This window comes from Lottia gigantea (assembly GCF_000327385.1).
Source record: "Lottia gigantea unplaced genomic scaffold LOTGIsca_36, whole genome shotgun sequence".
Lineage (NCBI taxonomy): Eukaryota > Metazoa > Mollusca > Gastropoda > Lottiidae > Lottia > Lottia gigantea.
The window spans coordinates 1264218-1284224 of record NW_008709220.1 but is presented as its reverse complement, the minus strand read 5'-3'; the positions used below and the strand labels follow the sequence as shown (position 1 = coordinate 1284224).

Here is a 20007-nt window from a genome sequence, read left to right as displayed (position 1 = left end):
TTCTGGCCATCTATGTAGTATTGGAAGTACTGTTGTTATTGAACAGAAACTCAGACACCAAAATTTTGCAGTTGTATCAACATTTTCACTTATTTTCCTGACTAATTTCTTGCTTTTCTCCGGATTCGATTCTTCAATTCTTCTCAGAAAAGTTTCCATCATATATTAAACCTGAAAAAAGAAATTAATTTTTACATTTTTTTTATGAATATCACTTTAGTTGGCCCCAGTATTTCAAAGAATCTTGCCTGATTTTTACATTTTGTGAAATTTCCATGTAAAAAAAACTTTGATTGTTGACAGGAAAGTTTTCAGCAAGTCTCAACAAGCTTACAGTTTTCAGTGCAACAGTTAACAATAACTTGAATATAGAAATATTAAAACAGAACCTAAAAAATCATGTTGTTACTCAGAGTCAGAGTTTCACGCTGTTGTTGTTTTTGATATTAGAGGATTCTGATGAACAAAGTCTCATTTTGGCCAAGTTTAAAAGTTTCTATTTTTTGGCCAAGTTTAAAAGTTTCTATTTTTTGGCCATCCGAAAGAGGTAGTACCGTACCTTATACCTTAACCATTTTAAAAACATCTTTGACTGTCTTAATAATTTTTAAAGTGATATTAACCTATCTAATATATCAGGATATTTGCTTAGTACTTAAATAAGTACAAAATATTTTATTTATTATCAGTAAAAAAAAAACTTAAAGATGGGTTTCCTTATTTTCATTTATGAAAATGTAAATGCTAATACTTATGTGAATAGAAAGTAGAGGTGTTCTAATGACTTTGATAAATACCAGTTTGTCTCACATGTCCATAATTAATTCATAATTAACTAAATTAGAAGAGAATTACCAGCAGAATTCCAATGAGTGACTGATCAAGAAAGGTCACCAGACTGTACATACATGGAGATTTATGATTGGTTAAAACTCTTAATTATATGCAATAAGAACATAATGATATGATTAAGAATACATGATAATTCATTTGAAACACCAATTAATCAAACAGTTTGCTAAATTTGACACTAAGAAAATAAGTAAAACCATCTTTAAGTGGTTCTCTAGTTCTTCATCAGTAAAGAACTAAATTGTATAAAATGTTATAAATGTTGAACATATTTAAATATTTTCTTATATTTTTATTATTCTATAATTATATTAGTCACCTTCTTAACGTCTGGTTGGTGTTGAAAAAACTTATGAATCAATTTAAACAAAATAACAGCCAATTGTAGAGTATGTCTAATTCTGAAGACTTGTACTAAAAATATGAAGCTGTTATACAACTCAACATTTTGAGTATAATTTACAACATTTGTTATAATACAGCTACTTCTCCTATCTCCAACGAAATATAGAATAGGGGAAACCCACTAACCCCAAATTAGATTTATTTTTTACATGAAAATTTGTAGAACATCAATGCCAACTTTCAGTAAACAACAACAATAAACAAGGGAGTAAATGGCCTGACATCGTTCTGGTTTGTTAAAATATCACAGTTTAATTAATGTGTAATTCTTGATATAAATAATTAATGGACATTATTGTCATTTACTTGTAAAATAATAATTAACGACTTTTAATTTCAGTGTAATATTCATCTTGGGATGTTGATATCTGTAACTCTTATCAACCTCACCAAGTCATAAATTGTAGAGTAGTAAGGTTTGGAAAGTCAAAGCTATTGATTATAACAGTCTAGTTTACACATTCAGAAACAGATCATTAAACTATTTCTAATTGAGACTTGTTTTATAATTTTAATTTCAACTGGAACAATCCACTGTATTTTTAGGTAGATTTTAAAATAATAATCAAGTTTAGGAAGTTTAGTCTGTATAGTTTCTATCACCAGTATTATTCATTCTACCTATAAAAAGTGGACTGTTCTTGTAGGTTTGAATCAGACCAGGATGAGCAGATATCTTGGCTCAGTAACAAACAATCTTGAAGACAAACAGGATGTTAAAACTCTATGATGTTAAATTTCATTTATGAGATATTTAAACTGTTGTTATGAAGTCCACTAATACGTCTTACTGTACCGATAGTCCAAGTTCCTGTATATTTAACAATCATTTCATTGTACTGGTTGTTAACAATAAGCTAATATACTGTATTACTCCTTCAGCTTTGTGCTCTCCTGTCTTATGTACGGTCTGTATATCTTACAAGCCCTTCATTGTAGTATGTCATATTACTAATTATGTTTTTATGACTGTCTACTGGTTGGTTATAATTGCAACTTCTTGTTGCTATGTTTAATCTCAAATGATAATGCATTTCAATATTTTCAGCCGTATCCATCACTGGGATTTAGTGACTCAAACAAAAGGTGCCTTCAGTGTCTAATGCTTCTCTTAAAAATACATCTGGAGAGGGAAATATTTCATTGGCTGGTGGATGAATGTTCAAGAGGTCCCTAGTTACGCAATCTCAGTCGGTAGGCTAACGAGTTGGATTGTCGTCTCCTAGGTGATTAGGTGCCATGGGTTTGAATCCTCTTCAAAGTAAGAAAAATTCTGATGCCTGTGCCAGGCCTTCAGAGAGTCAGCCCATGGTCAGCTCTTACCTACTACCAGTAATACCTAATTGAAAGGATAAATATAACATAAAAGCTAGTGAGGAACAAAACGAAAGCTTGGTCTAATGTCTAATTAGCCCATAGATACTAAAACAAACAATAGAATCTATGCAGTCTATGGCAATGCCTATTAGTTTATGCCTTTTCTTAGATGACACACCCTAATCAATGATAGTAAAAAACCACCCATATTTCAAAATCTTTAGTTTCAGTTTACACTACATCAGGAAAAATGCCGAAGAAACAGCAGTAACGCCCGGAAATTCCATTTATTCTGAAATAATATATTTCTAAAAAAGGGGAATTCCCCTTCAGCTCAGCTTTAGACTCTCGAGCTGCCAGTTTGATTTGAAAAGTAAATCCTCCAGTCTGACACAAAATTCTACAAAATAAATAAAATTAAAAATCTACTTACGATACAATAATATACATATGAAATCACAAATAAGAATAAATTTAATTATTTAATGTTAATTTTCTTGATGAAGGCGTTGTTTTGCGATCTAACTGATTTCTTAATATTATAGGGAAATCCCCGTAAATGTTCTGATTGGTTTAAATTCCATCTCGAACGACCAGGCGCTCATGTGACAAGGAAGCTATTTTCTTGAATTTTCAAATCATATTCAAAACTTACTTAAATTTTAAATACTTATGAAACTTGATATAACTTAATCCAAAATTATCAAAGAAATTCAAATTCTTTTTTGTTAAAAATTTACTAGTATAACAGACGACATGGAAGATAGAGTCTATCAGGGCGGATGTAGTCACAACTCGCTGGAGTCCAATAGAGTTTATACTGTAGCGAGTGTAAACAATTCAACACACAAAGAGCAATTGAAATTGCGTTTTGCTTAAATATAACTGGAATTTACATGACTAAGTAAACACATAAGGTAACATTTTATTTGTTTCGGTATTGAGTTGGATTTTACTGTTAAAATATTAATTTTACGCCATTTTCAGCATCAATTTTCTTAGAATTTCAATGTTAAATTTGACACTTGACGTCTTGGTCTGGATAAATCTTTGTTGTGGCTGACCATCAGAAGACACTGAACCAAGTAAATATTGTATTGGAGGTATAGCCAAAATTTACTGCACCCTCTATTCATTTGATAGCATTGATCAGATAAAATGGAAACTCCTAAAGATATTGATAGTAACGCCTTATGTTGTTGACATACAAAAACACAGGGTTAACAGTCAAAACTATTGTGAAATTTGAATGTCAAGTCTGACAGCAAATGCTTCTTCCAGTAATGAAAAGACTGGGTTTATGTTTATAGGGGACTAGCATTTACTGATTCTAAAGCAAGATCTTTAATATCCAGCCTTTACTTTTTCTTGAATTCTTGAAGCGAAGTTTTGGTTTTATGAATGCAAAAGTAAGGAATAGCCCAGTAAAACAGTAAAAGTAAATGCTAGGTTTTATGAATTAGACCCAGTTGTTCTGTTTTAACTCCTCCAACCTGCATCACTGACAGTGGGAAACCTGATCAATATTACTTATATAAATACAATCTAAAAATAATGTGGATTGATCCAGTTTCCATTTAAAAATGACCTAGATCTGCATAAATGACTTTACTTGACTAAAAATGAAATGAATGGAGTTTTATGCCCTATTTTTCTGCAACATATGGGCTAATGAAGACGGGCAACGACATGCAGGGTGCAATGAGGGAAATTTTGCCAGGACAGCGGCATTAGCCTGCTCTTTTCGATTTCCAACTGTCGAGGGATCTTTAACATGCACAGCCAGTAGCACACAGGAACTCTCTTTATTGTCCAATGCGAGTGATTAGACGCTCTTTCAATGTCAGCCCCTCTTACCTACATCACTGACAGGGGAAAACTGGGTTGAATATCCGAAGGTATATCTCGACCTATGCCGGGATTGTACCCTGGTTAGCGAGCAAGCGTCCAATTCACTGAGCCACTGAGACTCCCTTTTACTTGATCAAACTAGCAAGTATAATAAATGATAACTTAAAAGATGAAGAAATAATAGATACATATTTTTAGTTTTGACTGATTCATTTCAAGATATTTATATATTTATTTCTAAGATGAAATTTAGTATAAACTTAACAGTTCACGTGAAGGTTTATTGAAATACTGTACCAGTCAGAGGTTGTAAACCTTTATGATTCATTGTTACAAACTAGACTTTGAACTTTTCACTCACTAGTTTTTAACAATAAATATCTGAACACGTGAAACAATTTTGCATACAAAAAATCTTGTGATGGGTGTTATAGAAGATACTCTCCCATAGAAGCACTGACCAGGGTAACCTGTGTTGGGTGTATGTGTTTAGTTGAAGTGCAATGTTCGACGATCTGTAATTTTCGGCGTTGTACTCTCCTTTAGAAGCACTGGCCAGGGTCACAAGAATACTTCTTTTACATCAATTATCAATTTGAGTAAAATAATGATTCAAAGGGTACTGGGTAATAAAGTGTATTTCTCTGTGTGCAAAGAGAAATTGCAACAAATACTGCTTACAAAAAAAAAGGTGTAATTAATTGATTGTATTAGTGGATCATCAGGTGATAGAAAAGAGAAAGCATGGTCTGCTTTGCATGTGACTCCCGCCACTACTATACACATTATATCAAGGGAGTTAATTTGATTGAATTTACAAGTCATGGTTGATTGGAGCTCTAGTTTTAAAAATGATGATTTAATTTATGATGGGTAATTAATTATGTAATAATTAATAATTATTTTGAGAAAATTAGATTTTAATTAAAATCTTGATAAGGATAAATTGATTAAAATGATTTATTTAGTATTTTTTTTAGAAAAGGCAGGGATAAATTAGCTAACTGGTTGAGATTTAACACCAGGGGCCTTATACTTGAAAACTTCAATAAATAAAATCCAGATTTTAATACACAGCACTCTGATTGGATAATAACATTAGATTAAAAATCTTTATCAGTGATTGACCAATCAGATGCCTGGACCACTTGAAATGAATTATCAAGTTACGTTATAGTTCTATTTCAAGTCAATACATTTAAAGGATTTTGGGTCTAACTTTCTGGACAGTCTAAACTCGAGATAAAACTTGTATGCGATTGTAAAACTTGTATGAGATTGTAAAACTTGTATGAGATGTAAAACTTGTATGAGATGTAAAAGTGTATGAGATTGTTGTGGTTTAATATATCTGGACTGTAACTGTGTCTATACCTTGGATTAAATTTGATCAGGAACATAAAATTGTTTTAAGGGATTTATATTAACATGTATTCCAAAAATAGTGAATTGTTTGAAAAGGTTATTATCTATTTTTTTCTGTTGTTTTTGTGCACTATGATATTTTTTTTTTGTAGGAGGGGGTCTGTGGAAATTGAGTTAACGATTCTAGCCTATATAAAATGGTCGCTGGAATACTTCCCGATCACCTTTACTTTACGGCTTTAACCCTTTGAACCCTGAGTGTAAATAAAATAAAGCATTAAAGCGTGTGATGTCACTTAGTAACAGCTGGTTTAACAGCTACTCAGGTACATATATTGCGTGATCATGTGGCGGGTCGATCATGTGGCGGGTTGATCATGTGGCGGGTAAACCGGCCGCAAGGGATGAAAGGGTTAATGCATTCTTAAGCTATTTTTAAACTAAAGTGAATTCTGATATTTTTGTTTTTGTAGATGATAAATATAATCGAAGGGACGTTGTATTTAATATTCAGCGCTATCAGTCTGGTGCTGACACCTATAGTCAATTTTATATTCCATACCATATATGGTAAGGGTAAGACGGTTCCACCAATCAGTGATGACCTACTGCTAGAGAGTGCCACAAGTCTGGCTCGTAAAATACGCCATAGAAAGGTAAGATGATTAACATTGTCTCTTTAACATGTCTGAAACTATGGTTACAATGAAGAAAGATGATACATAGTGGTACAAGACAGATTTCATCTCCATTTATTTATATACTATACAGCACATATAGAAATATTAAAACAGAACCTGAATCATGTTGTTACTCAGAGTTTCACGCTATGTGATACAGCACAATTATATGAATAAAAAATACTTTAATAAATAACTTAGAACATGTAAATGATGATACTCTCGTCTTTATCAAGCAGTAATCATCATCGTCGAAACTTCATGCTATATTTTAAGTAAAAAAAAATTATTATATCCTAGAGTGTGTGATCAGGGTGAAAAATTTTCACTGAAAAAAATCAAGTATAAATGTTAGGATAAAATTTTTTATATAAGTGGGATTAAGCTTAAAGATCTGAAACAGCACCCAAAGTTAAAGAGACAGTTTTGCCATTTTTTAGTCTTAGAGAGAGAATTTTTAGCTAAGCCAATCAGTAATAGTGTTCACAGCTCACTGTCAAAATTTGAGCTTTCAAATCCATGTGTGTCCAGAATTATCCGCATTAGAAAGTTATAATCTATAGAAATAGGAAAAGAAATTCCTAGTTTGAGTTATTTTTGAAGGAATAATGCTATTTTAGTACATTTCTAGACTATTTACATATAATCCAGACTCAAATCATCTTGAAAATAGCGATTCTGTCCTTTTAATTTTAAAGTTTATACAGATTTCTATGTAAACACAGAAATTGAAAGTCGTGTCCCTGAAGTCAGAACAGATATATGTATTGGCCAGGTTGATTTTTTTAATTCTCATTTTTTTTTGGCTCAGAAAACAAAATATTATTTCTTGGTAGAACTTGTATAATTATATTTCTCCTTTGGTTATATATATTTTTTAGGTACGAGCAGAAGATGTAATGAATATATTTATTGCAAGGGTAAAACAAGTCAACCCCGTTGTCAACGCTGTGGTTGCTGAGCGATATGAGGAGGCCTTAAAAGAGGCACGTAGTGTCGATGCTATTTTAGAGCATGGAAATGTCCCAGAATCCTTTTCAGAAACATTCAAACCTTTTTTGGGTGTTCCACTGTCTGTGAAAGAAGCTTTCGCTACAAAAGGTATGAATTTTTAATTTTTTGAGTAATACATCGTCTCATCAATACGTCCAAAACTATAACATATTTCTATCATGTTTTACTTAAGCAGGTAACCTTCGAAGTTTGGACTAAGGTTATAGTACTTGGATTAACTTCAGTACTAGAATGCTGCTAGCTACCCTCATATATTTTATGGAGATCGCCTTATTGAAAAAATAGACCATTTACCAGGACAATATTTCAGCCTTTCATGACTGAGACAACTAACAAACTAGCAGAAACTAACAGAAACTAACAGAAACTAACAGAAACTAACGAACATTGGCTAAGGTTGAGCCGATAGAGATTATAGATATTCATGATGTCATGTTATTCCAAACTGACTGGATACACTGTCTACTTCCTCTAAAAGAGTAGACGAGAACAACCCAGCCTTCAAAATAGCCAATGGGTAGATATGCTATCAAATGACGAGGGCAGTAGTAGAAGGTTTTATAAGAGATACTCTCTTATAGAAGCACTGGCCTAGGTCACAAGTAGGGACTGTGGATTTCAGTATTGGAATACATCAATTTGAAAAGAAGTTACCTACTTCTGGAGAGATTTACAAGATAAAAAAATAATTCAGAAATGCAAAGCGATTGTTTCAGGGAGTTAATGAAAGGGGATCTAATATACCATGGACAAGAACATTACTCAGCAGTAGTGAACGAGTCCATTCAATAATTGTAATATATTAATAGGGATGTAACTTTTAAACAAACGATTGGAATTACTTTGTATTTCTAAAGAGTATTTGAAAAACAACCCAGTCTTAAAAAAACCAACAACTATCTTAGATTGAAAATGTACTTGAAGCATTGATTTGTACCATTCCAATTTACAATCTGTCTTTGGTTCTTGCAATGCCAATCAGTGGTATCACAGTGGCACTAAGATATAAGATAGTGAGGATATGAAACTTTAAGAAAGTCTCTTGAAAAGGGCTGTAGTGAGGCCATTCAATGATTATAATATATATATATATTTACCTGACTAACAAAGTATTATAGATTGAATGTTATCTACCTATAAATATACCTATATATATACTACCTGTCAATATACTAATATACTAATATACTCTATGCCTACCTGTCAATATACCTATATATATACTACCTGTCAGTATACCTATATACTAATATACTCTACACTTACCTGTCAGTATATCAGTATTGAATATCTCTGATGTAATATCATTGATATATTATTAGAGCATTAAAAAAAGTATGACCAATATTCTTTATTAGACTACTGAGTATATTTCTAATATATTATTAAATATTATTTATATCATAGTTTCTGAAAGCTGAACAAAATTTAAACCTAAATGAAATTCACAAACCAACATTACAACTGTTGCATATTGTGTAAAAGCCAGAATTGATTTCACAATATTTACAAAAACCCATATATTGTTAAACACTGGGAAGTGAAACGAAATGAATGGAGTTTTTTTCTTTTCTGCACCATGTGGGCTAATGAATTAGCCTGCTCTTTTTCAATTTTCAACTGTCGAGGGATCTTTAACGTGCACAGCCTGTAGCACACAGGGCCTCGGTTTATTGTCTCATCCGAACGACTAGATGCTCTTTCAATGTCAGCCCTCTTACCTACATCACTGACAGGGGGAAACCGGGTTGAAAAATCGGAAGGTATTGTTAAACACTGGAAGAAAGGATTTAGACATTATTGCAGTTTGTGTGAAAATGTAGTTTTATTCTCCATATTTAAATGATTTTATTTTTCAAATGATTAGTCACTCACTAAAATTGTTTTAAATTTTGTTTATCAATGAGATGATGGTATTTTGGATTTTGAAGTAACATCTTTGAAATTAAGTGATTATAGCAATTCCAAGCAGAAAATATAAAACCACAAAATATTGAAGGAAAATTTTAGGGGTCTTTCTGTAGTTTCTAATTCTAGAATAAAAATAAAACTAAGAAAATTCATGCCATTTAGAAAGTAAAAAAATAGATATGTCATTTCGTTAGGGTCCCTAAAATAAGATTTTATGGTTCGATTTGGTCCATTCTAGAAATTTGTCTACAAGTGATTATTTCCAAATCTAAAGAAAGTCAAACCATGCCGCTTAAACATCTTGACAACATCATTTACAACACCATTTACAACACCATTTACAACATCATTTACAACATCATTTACAACATCATTTACAACATCATTTACAACATCATTTACAACATCATTTACAACACCATTTACAACATCATTTACAACATCATTTTGAATTTAGCAAACCTTTTTCTGTTGAATTTACCGTGGAATTTTTTTTTTATTAGTTTTTATTATAGAGCCACATTACAGTAGGTTTTTGAACATTCGTCAAATTAACCTTCTGACCTAACCTAATGACATTTGCTTTGAATTGCCCTAGAGTCTATTTGTTTATTTATATTGACAAACTATGTTTATGTCTATAATAAGCGGTTAAACTTATTTTCAGTATATCAAGGGCTGTAACTCTGTCAAAAAAATCTTCTGATTCAAACTTATCATTTATATTAAGTAGAACTAAAACTTTCGGATTCATATTTTGATGATTTGGATTTATTTATTGGTTTAAACTTGTGTATAATCCTTGTTTCTTGACCCTAAGTCCTATTTTGTTTTCCAGATATGCCCCATACATCAGGGTTACTGAGTAGAAAAGATGTAATCGCCACCTATGATTCTCCCTGTGTGTCGAATCTCCGTGATGCCGGGTTCATTCCCTTCGTTAGTACCAACACTAGTGAACTGTGTATGTGGTATGAATCAGCCAATCATATTTATGGACGAACTAAAAACGCCTACAACACAAGTAGAATAGTAGGCGGCAGCTCAGGTGAGAGTTAATGTTTGTTTATCATGTATATCTCTTATAGGAGCTAGTTACAATATGTCCCATCAATCAGATGTCAGTCTCAGAACCAGAATTGTTTGGCAAAGCTTATTAGTAATAGTGTTTGATTTGTCAATTAGAACTTTCAATAGAGGTCTGTTGCTCAGGAGTGAGGTTAGTTGTTTGGTTTCAGAGCAGACGTAAAATCTCATTATGAAATACTTCCTGATTTATAATTGATTGATAAACTTCCTTGTATCATTGTATTGCTTTTTGGGGGGATTTGTTTTGCAGTTTAGATCATTAGTTTTTGTTTTTTTTTATAATTTTATTTTCAATTCATTGTGCTCAAACATGCTGTAAATATCCATGTCTATCTTTCTTTCTATATGGGCAATTATTTGGTCATTTTGTTGCATTTATGCATTGTTTATATGGAAAGAATCTTAGAATAAACACTGCTATAATGATAAACAATACAAAGAGGCTTTTCATAATAACCAAGATACAAGTCTTTAGGGCTAGTTGATATTGGTTCAAGTTGATATCACGACATTAAGCATTAATATATCACAATATGGGTATATATCGGCGATATTTTTTAAGTTTGTTTTTTACTGGTTTTTGAAACAAAATGATGATCTAGAAATTTTAAATGTAACATAAAACAATAAATATCTCTAAAAACACCCCAGTCTTTAACATTATGAAAAAAACATCTGTATCAAATAGTAAGTTACTTGTTAAAATTGTGTAGATGATCTTATCTGGACAAAAATTAACGATATCGTGATAACTACCATATATCACGATATCGTGATAACTACCATATATCACGATATGGTGATATTTCAGTATCTTTAATCAGGCGATATAATTAACAATATAAATTCCTATACCAATATAATCTCTTCTGGGGTTAAGTAGCTTGTGGGGTCAGATATCTTATATAGCTAATATATGTTATATTTTCAGGGGGTGAGGGATGTATAATCTCTACCGGGGGTTCAGTAGCTGGTGTGGGGTCAGATATCGGTGGTAGTATTAGAATGCCAGCGTTTTTTAATGGTGTTTACGGACATCGTCCTTCAAAAGGTAAGTCAGTTTGCTGGTTTATATTGATTATTATAATTTGTTCTATTTGTCATTGCATAACAATAAATATTCAAGTTTCAAGTGGCTCAACTGTCCAGTCTGCTTTCTGATAGACTTAGAATGTCTTTGCGTTGATAAAAATGGTCCTCTGTAAAAGCAAATTTTGAAGACATTATGTGTTCTTATGTTTATATTTTTATCAACGCAAAGGCATTCTAAGACAACAGTACTATTTTAAGGCTGCTATTCCAAAAAAACTTTTATTCACATAAAAAATAATAGAAAAAATTCAAAAAACTTTTCACTTTGCTCAGACAATATGATATGATGTTGGCAGAAAAAGTAGTTAGCGGTTTAAGCCTACTCACAACCTTCTCTAAGACATATTTACATCCCTACGCTAGGTAACATTGTTGCCTCATGGAAAAAATACGTATAATTCATAGATTTCACCAAATGTTGTTTATAATTTGACAATGTTTATATGTTGTAGGTATTGTATGTAACGAGGGTCAGTATCCCCCAGCAACGAAAGGTCAAATAGACCTCCTATCAACGGGACCAATGTGTCGTTATTCAGAAGATTTAGCTCCCATGTTAAAAGTTATGGCCGGACCAAAATCTAAATTATTAAAACTTGAACAAAAGGTAAATATTCTGTATTCATCTTTTATTTTCACAATAATGAAATTCATGTTTTAAGAAGAGAAATTTTGAGTATGATGGTTGTAGAAATACATAGCTTTGTGCTTTTTATTGGAACAGCTAATGCCGCTGGCAAAATTTCCCTCATTGCACACTGCATCACGTTGCCCGTCCTCACTAGCCCAAACAGGTGCAGAAAAGAAGACGTAAAACTATTAGGTAAATATATTTGTAACTGTAGGTGGATTTGAAATCTCTACGTATATTTACTATGGAAGATGATGGAGGAAGTTTATTAATCAGTAATGTTGACCCAGAATTAAAGGCAGCTCAAAAAAAGGTAGTATATATTCCTGAATATAATGTGCAAGTAGGGCTGGGTATGGATTACTAAATTGAGATAGATTATCGATGACAGACTACCGATCAATAATCAATTAATAATTGTAATATTTTAATTGAGGAACCCAGTAAATACAAAATTCTTAATTTCATGGGTTATTTTTGCATCATAGGAGTATATTCTATGTGGAAGAGATTACTACTTGTTAACGAGTACAGTGGAGGAAATATAACTTTGACATATAATGGATTATGAAATTTGATAATCGATAATCAAAATTATACATTCGTAGTGACGATAATTCAGATTTACCCAGCCCCATGCACAAGCATGTATAATACATACCCCTTATTATACTCCTGTATATCTAGGAAAATCTCTGTAAATAATGCAAGTTGGCATAACACCATAATAGTTTGAGGTAATATTGCGTATTTATTTATTCAGGCCAACTTGTAAACTTAGTTACTACGTACAACATGTCTTAAATTTCATCTTCTCTCTTTTTCCTTATATTTCAAACATTCTTATATTATTCAATAATTGTTATTTCTATTCCCTAATACTGAGGTCTAGTTTTTATGAAAAATAACAAATTTACAACAAAAAGAAATCACAAACAATAAGCATCTCCTCATCGAAACACGATTGCAATTTCAGTCATAAACTGACCTTCATCAGGTATAATCTGAAGAGTCATCATAATTCCAGTTCTTAAATTAACCCTGTCATTAGGGTGGGGTCCGTGGGGGCTGGGCCATAGCAAGTGAGAATTAAACCGCAGCAAAACCTTCTTCAGTTCAGCAGAGATTAGAGACATTTCAGATTGAAATTTCTGGGAAGTGAATTGCGTTTCTCAACAATGTAAACCAAAAACATACAACACTAATTACACGTGCTTCATCAGATGAAATAATGGAAATATTATAGAAAAAAACAAACTTCTTTAATAAATATTCAACACATAACATTTCAACACAAGGTAAAAATACATTTGATAACAAAATAAATATAAAATAAATGATAAATTGTGTTGAAACATTGTGTTGAATATTTTATTAAAGAAGTGTGTTTTATTATATAATATTGTGTTGTGTTATATATGTACCCCTTACTTCTAAATATCATTCAAATCTTTTAAATTTACACTTACACAAAAATTATATTATTATCTTTGTAAAGACAATCTTTCAGTACTCTAATGAAACAAATATCAGCCACTTTCAATTTACCTAAAGATGTGCCAAGAAAATAGTTGAAAAGTTTTTATCTTTACTAACAGTAAAACAAAAGCCAATTATGTAAATACTGTCATTAAAAATTCGTGAGAGGCTTTTGGTGGTAAATGGTAAAAAAGAAAGAAAGAAACCACTTAAAATAATATTAGATATAATTACCTGCACAAGCTAAGTGAAGGGGGTTAAATGTCGACATTAAGGCACAGTTTGGGATGCATTGGCTGTAACATCAGTGTTTTTCTTGCCTTGATTAGGATTTGAACCCATGGCACCTAATCGTCAAGCACACAACAATCCAACTGGCAACTTATTGAGCTATTCTAGCTTTGTATATGTACAACACTTTTGTAAATATCTGCAATAAATGGAGTTATTTCCCTTAAAATACAATTTTAATCAATGATATAGATATAATTAGTTGATATTATCTCAAAAATCTCCATATTTTACTCCTTTTTAACTGCAGACTAAAATTTAAGGAACCTTACCTTCGAGGAAAATTTTGCCAACTCGGCTTCTAAAAATATAACCAAGATATTGATGAACAGGGTGAAATACAAAATAGAATTTCTAAAATGGAATTTCCCATCAGGAAATTTTGAAACATTATCAATAGTTCACTTTGTTTGATCAAGTTCTAAAGTTTATTCAGGCATTATAGAATATATTTTGGAGTTAAAATCATTTTCTGGATATTTTTGGTAAGAATCCAGTATTTTTCATTTGAAAAAAAAAAAACAATTTTTGGGGGTTTTTGTGAAAATTATGAATTAAATTTAAATCTAGTTTAAATGTTTAGCTCTTTTTAAATCATACATAATGACTAATTTTGAAAATGAAAATTTTTGATGAAACACTTCAAGGTAATATTTGAGCTATTTTGACTCATAATAACCAAATCTTTCCTCCCTCTATGAGGGCGTTATTTGTTTTGGCCTGAGCTTGGAATCAATTATTGGGACTTTGAATGGGTAATTTACCAAATTTCTAAAAATAGACTCTTAATCTCGATATTCAATGCTCCAGATTGGCTGAAATAGTGAAGTGAACTGACAGTAAATTTACATTTTGGAATTTTTTTTGTGACGCAACTCTGTTTCGATAGGCGTTAATCAAATTAAAGGTAGAGTACCAAGTAATAATATTGATAACATACAAGGATGGAAATTTTTGCGGAATTTTTGTTTCCTGTCATTTTTCATCCTGCTTGATAAATGTTATTTTCTTAATTTCAAATATTAAATCAAACTTTATATGTAACAATACAGTATAGGGTTCAATTTAAACTGTATCACATCCCAGTTTTCAATTCAAAATGGCTCCATTTATGATCCAATACTGATTATGACTGGCCAATATACAAATTTATAACAATATCTGCAAATAATAATAATAATAACTTTGTTTTGGCAACCCATTTAGACAGAAGTCTAATTTTCAATAAATCAAATCTTATATTTCTCATGGGAATCTTCTGTTTAATCTAGAAATATGAGTCAAGTCAAGGTCATCTCTATAATTTAAGGAATTATTATTAACATCATTGGCAAAATCTATTTCAAATCTACCACTGGAACATTTAAAATTGCTACCCAATTTCAACCAAATGCGATTCAAAATTTAACTGAATTAGCCAAAACTGAAATTTGAAATGCTCTTGAAAAAAACAGTTTATAGATGGCAGGTGAGATGACTTACAGACAAAAACATGAAAACGAAACATCGTGATTTGCATTTTGATTAGATTGAGTAGCAGGAAGATGGATGTAAAACTCCATGTCATTTTATTAGAACTGGACAGCTTTGTGTAAAAAAGAATAATGTCAAATTTCTGACTCTGTTTTCTGTATTTTACAGGCAGTGAAATATCTGGAGGAAACAGTAGGGGTGAAGGTCACGCCTGTCAATATCCGCAGAATGAAATACGGCTTCGATGTGTGGTGTGCAAAAATAGCACTGGCAGGAGGAACTACTTTTTCAGAATTCATGGGCAATGAGGAATATTCGGTGAATGGATATATGGAGTTTGTGAAGTGGGTTTTTAACCAATCAGATCACACGTTACCTGCCATAATGTTGTCAATGATAGAAAAACCTTCGTTCTTAATGGAATCCAACAACAAACGTTTGATGGGAATTTTGAAAAAGTTAGAACAGGACATTCACTCGTTGCTAGGTGATAATGGAATCTTGTTGTATCCATCTCATCCTAAAATTGCTCCGTTTCATAATCAACCAATCGTCATGCCTTTCAACTTCGCGTACACGGCTGTGTTTAACGCCCTAGCCTTACCCGTTACCCAGACTCCTCTTGGATTAAGTAAAGATGGCCTCCCACTCGGAATGCAGATCGTCGCATCTTTAAACAATGATCATCAGACAATAGCTGTTGCTAAGGAACTTGAGAAAGGTGCGATTGCCGGATGGGTGCCACCTGCTGGGGATATCAAAACAACAAAGTGAAGTAAAATGGATACAATATAAAGGACATGAACACTAGTTGGCAAAAAATGGCTGAAACGGCTGACAAATATCTCTCATTGCACACTGCAAGGGGCATCTGTCTTCATTAGCCCAATCGGTGCAGAAAGTAGGAGGTAAAACTCTATTCATATCATTTCATTTTAAATTTGCAGTAACTCTTAAAGTTGACATGAACATCATGAAATATGACCTATCATCTAGATCTATATCTTTATAATGTTCTATGTTTTCAATTTCAACTAATTACTGATGTTTGTGAGACAGGGAAACTCAATTTTCTAGAACACTTGAGTTTACATGTAGCCTGTATTGTAAAAGCATCATGAAATACGCATATCAAAGACCAATTTGTCTTAATAACTAATGTCCTCAACCAATATCTAATAACAGTTTCGATGCTGCTCTATGACAGAACGTGCTCAATTTTTTATAACACTCAAGTTTACATGTACATCTAATAGTGTCTTGTATTATCACTATCGTGTTAAGCCTTTGATTTTCAACTTTGATCTATTATTGATACTGCTTGTAAGGTAGAGTATGCTCAATTTTAGAAAACTCAAGTTTACCTGTTCATCTTATAGCATCACAAAATATTACTATTAAGACCAAAATCTTTGTATGCCATGGATTTTCAATTTTGACCTATTATTGAACTGATCAGGGAAAGCTCAATTTCCAACAGCACCTCAATAACCTGAACATATTATGGATGTATCACAAAAATATCACTATCAAGATTAAAACTTCTGGCCCATATCACAAAAACTTTGTTAACCAGATAACTGTAGATCTTAAATCTAGATTTGTTAACCAGATAACTGTAGATTTTAAATCTAGATTTGTTAACCAGATAACTGTAGATCTTAAATCTTGATTTGTTAACCAGATAACTGTAGATCTTAAATCTAGATTTGTTAACCAGATAACTGTAGATTTTAAAATCTAGATTTGTTAACCAGATAACTGTAGATTTTAAAATCTAGATTTGTTAACCAGATAACTGTAGATCTTAAATCTAGATTTGTTAACCAGATAACTGTAGATCTTAAATCTAGATTTGTTAACCAGATAACTGTAGATCTTAAATCTAGATTTGTTAACCAGATAACTGTAGATCTTAAAATCTAGATTTGTTAACCAGATAACTGTAGATCTTAAAATCTAGATTTGTTAACCAGATAACTGTAGATCTTAAATCTAGATTTGTTAACCAGATAACTGTAGATTTTAAAATCTAGATTTGTTAACCAGATAACTGTAGATCTTAAATCTAGATTTGTTAACCAGATAACTGTAGATCTTAAAATCTAGATTTGTTAACCAGATAACTTTAGATCTTAAATTTTGATTTGTTAACCAGATAACTGTAGATCTTAAATCTAGATTTGTTATCCAAATAACTGTAGATTTTGAAATCTAGATTTGTTAACCAGATAACTGTAGATTTTAAAATCTAGATTTGTTAACCAGATAACTGTAGATCTTAAATCTAGATTTGTTAACCAGATAACTGTAGATCTTAAATCTAGATTTGTTAACCAGATAACTGTAGATCTTAAATCTAGATTTGTTAACCAGAGAACTGTAGATCTTAAATCTAGATTTGTTAACCAGATAACTGTAGATCTTAAATCTAGATTTGATCTTAGTTGAGTCTGTGTGAACTATTTTCATGGTTTATTTAATATGATCTGTATTTATATCACTATAATTTATTTTTCGTGCAATTTACACACCTTTTTTAATTATATTTTGATTTAGCAGCAAAGTTTCAATCTAGATTTATATGATATTGATCTTATACAAAATAAAAAAGATGTAATAGTTTTGGACAAAATTTATTATCCTAGTCCTTGATATGAGGTTTACCTGCTAGAGTGAAACACGGTAGTTTTAATTGGAAGATGTTCCACTGTTAAAAAAGCGCTCAATAAAATGGAGTCAAGTACATGGTTATTGTCTTTTACTGTATTTATTTATATACTACATACCTTCCTTATGAAAATGACTGTCTAACCTTGTAACTAGATTTAAGATTTCCATCTAACAAACATAAGTAATTTCAAATAACACTTTTCTTATCAAGTGATGACATTATATTCTGAGGTCTTCAAGGATAATTGCCTTGAAATTAGCGAAAAAACAGAATTACTACAGAAAATTTATTGTAATGTGTTTAAAAAGAGATATGAATTTGTAAGGATGGAATATATGGTGTTAAAGGCAATTGGTTTTTCTCATCAAAATATTTTCTCATTTGTGTGTTCTTGTATTCAGGACCAGGTTGTTATTTACTACCATTTTATATTGTTTGTGTATACACTTTATTTGTTGATGTTGTTTATTTATACTGAAGTTTTATCTCATTTCATTTTTTTTGTATTGTGGAAGCTTAAAGAGATTGTAAAGAGGTTTTCTTAACTCTTTATGTGTATTTGGGACAATGATCTCATCAATTTACACCATTCAAATTTTTTTCAGACATCTGTAATCTTGAAATTCCACTAAAAGTAAGCATTTATTGACGTAACTATGGTAAAGATATTACTCGCAGCTTTTGGTAGAGTGACGTTATAAAATGATTAGTTTTGGTGGAATTTCTCTAACCACAGACGCCTGATTGAAAATTGGAATGGTGCAAATTGATGAGATCATACCAAATTTAGAAAACCTCTTTACAATCCCTTAAAGATGAATATAGTGGGTTATATCCCAGCCCGGGAGCACTGTTTTTATGGGTCCAAGGCGTAGGTGGCTTTATCATGTGATATATCATGTTTATTGTATAAGCAAAGACAAAGTGAGTGGAATTAGAATTTGTAAAGTAAAGATATAAAGTTCAATGTAAAAGCAACATGATTTATGTTTTTCTTCTGTAAATCATGTAATAAACAGGTTTTAAAATACATGTAGAGTTTATTATTCCAGATACCTTCTAGAAACGTTTCTTCACAGAACAGAACACGCAGTTTCATTTCTACGGGGGTTTCAAAATTCAAAATTCAGCAGCTCTGTCAAAACACCATATAGGTCCAAACTTTAGTGGAGTTTTTGAGGTGGTTCTTCCTAAAGAAATTTTTGAAAACTTAACACTTATACTTAAACGTGTAAAAATCGCATTCCCAGATTTGTTAGAAATAAGGTGAGAATACAAATCACCTTTTCTATGGCCACCCTTGTCAGGCATCAAATAGAAATTTTATTTGCATGTTGTCAATTGTTACATCAAGTTAACAGGAAAACAGTTTAGCGAGGTCTGGGTTCCCTATACTTCCAAAATAATTTCGTTTTAAAGAGGTTTCAACTCCGGTAACCAGAAAACCCTGGAACTTTCCTTCAGATACTGGTTGTCTATTGTAAGTCAATTTCCTCAGAGGGTTAAGCCTTGACTTCAGTATCGTAGTAAGTATTAACTGACTAACTATTTCCGCAAACAAAAGTAAAAGGGAGGATATCAGTCTCTTTTGTGTATACGTGCTGTCTTTCAGGTCCGCGCTCAAATTAATTATCATAAATTCAAACCAATACCTAGTTAAATGTATGTCAAAAAGTCCGACCTACATTGTTGGGATTGGTAGGAGGAAACCGTGTTGAAAATTCGTAAGAGGTGACATCTCGACTTGGATGCGAGGGTCACAGATTATGGTCGAAACATTTATCATATTAACAATTTTAATTGTCATAAGTAATGAGAAATCAGGTGCCTGTTACCCCAGCGTAGGTCAAGAATCGGGTGGTTGTAGCTGGTGTAGAGACAAG

General features: G+C 31.7%; 1 protein-coding gene across 1 annotated transcript; it reads left to right on the top strand.

Moving 5' to 3' along the window:
* Positions 1 to 6263: 6263 nt before the first annotated feature.
* Positions 6264 to 16224, top strand: LOTGIDRAFT_121207 (hypothetical protein; the record flags this gene model as incomplete). Its single annotated transcript, XM_009058873.1, has 7 exons — positions 6264 to 6446; positions 7352 to 7571; positions 10234 to 10443; positions 11416 to 11535; positions 12029 to 12183; positions 12422 to 12523; positions 15619 to 16224. 7 exons carry the CDS (start codon positions 6264 to 6266, stop codon positions 16222 to 16224), a joined length of 1596 nt encoding a protein of 531 aa, XP_009057121.1.
* Positions 16225 to 20007: the final 3783 nt, after the last annotated feature.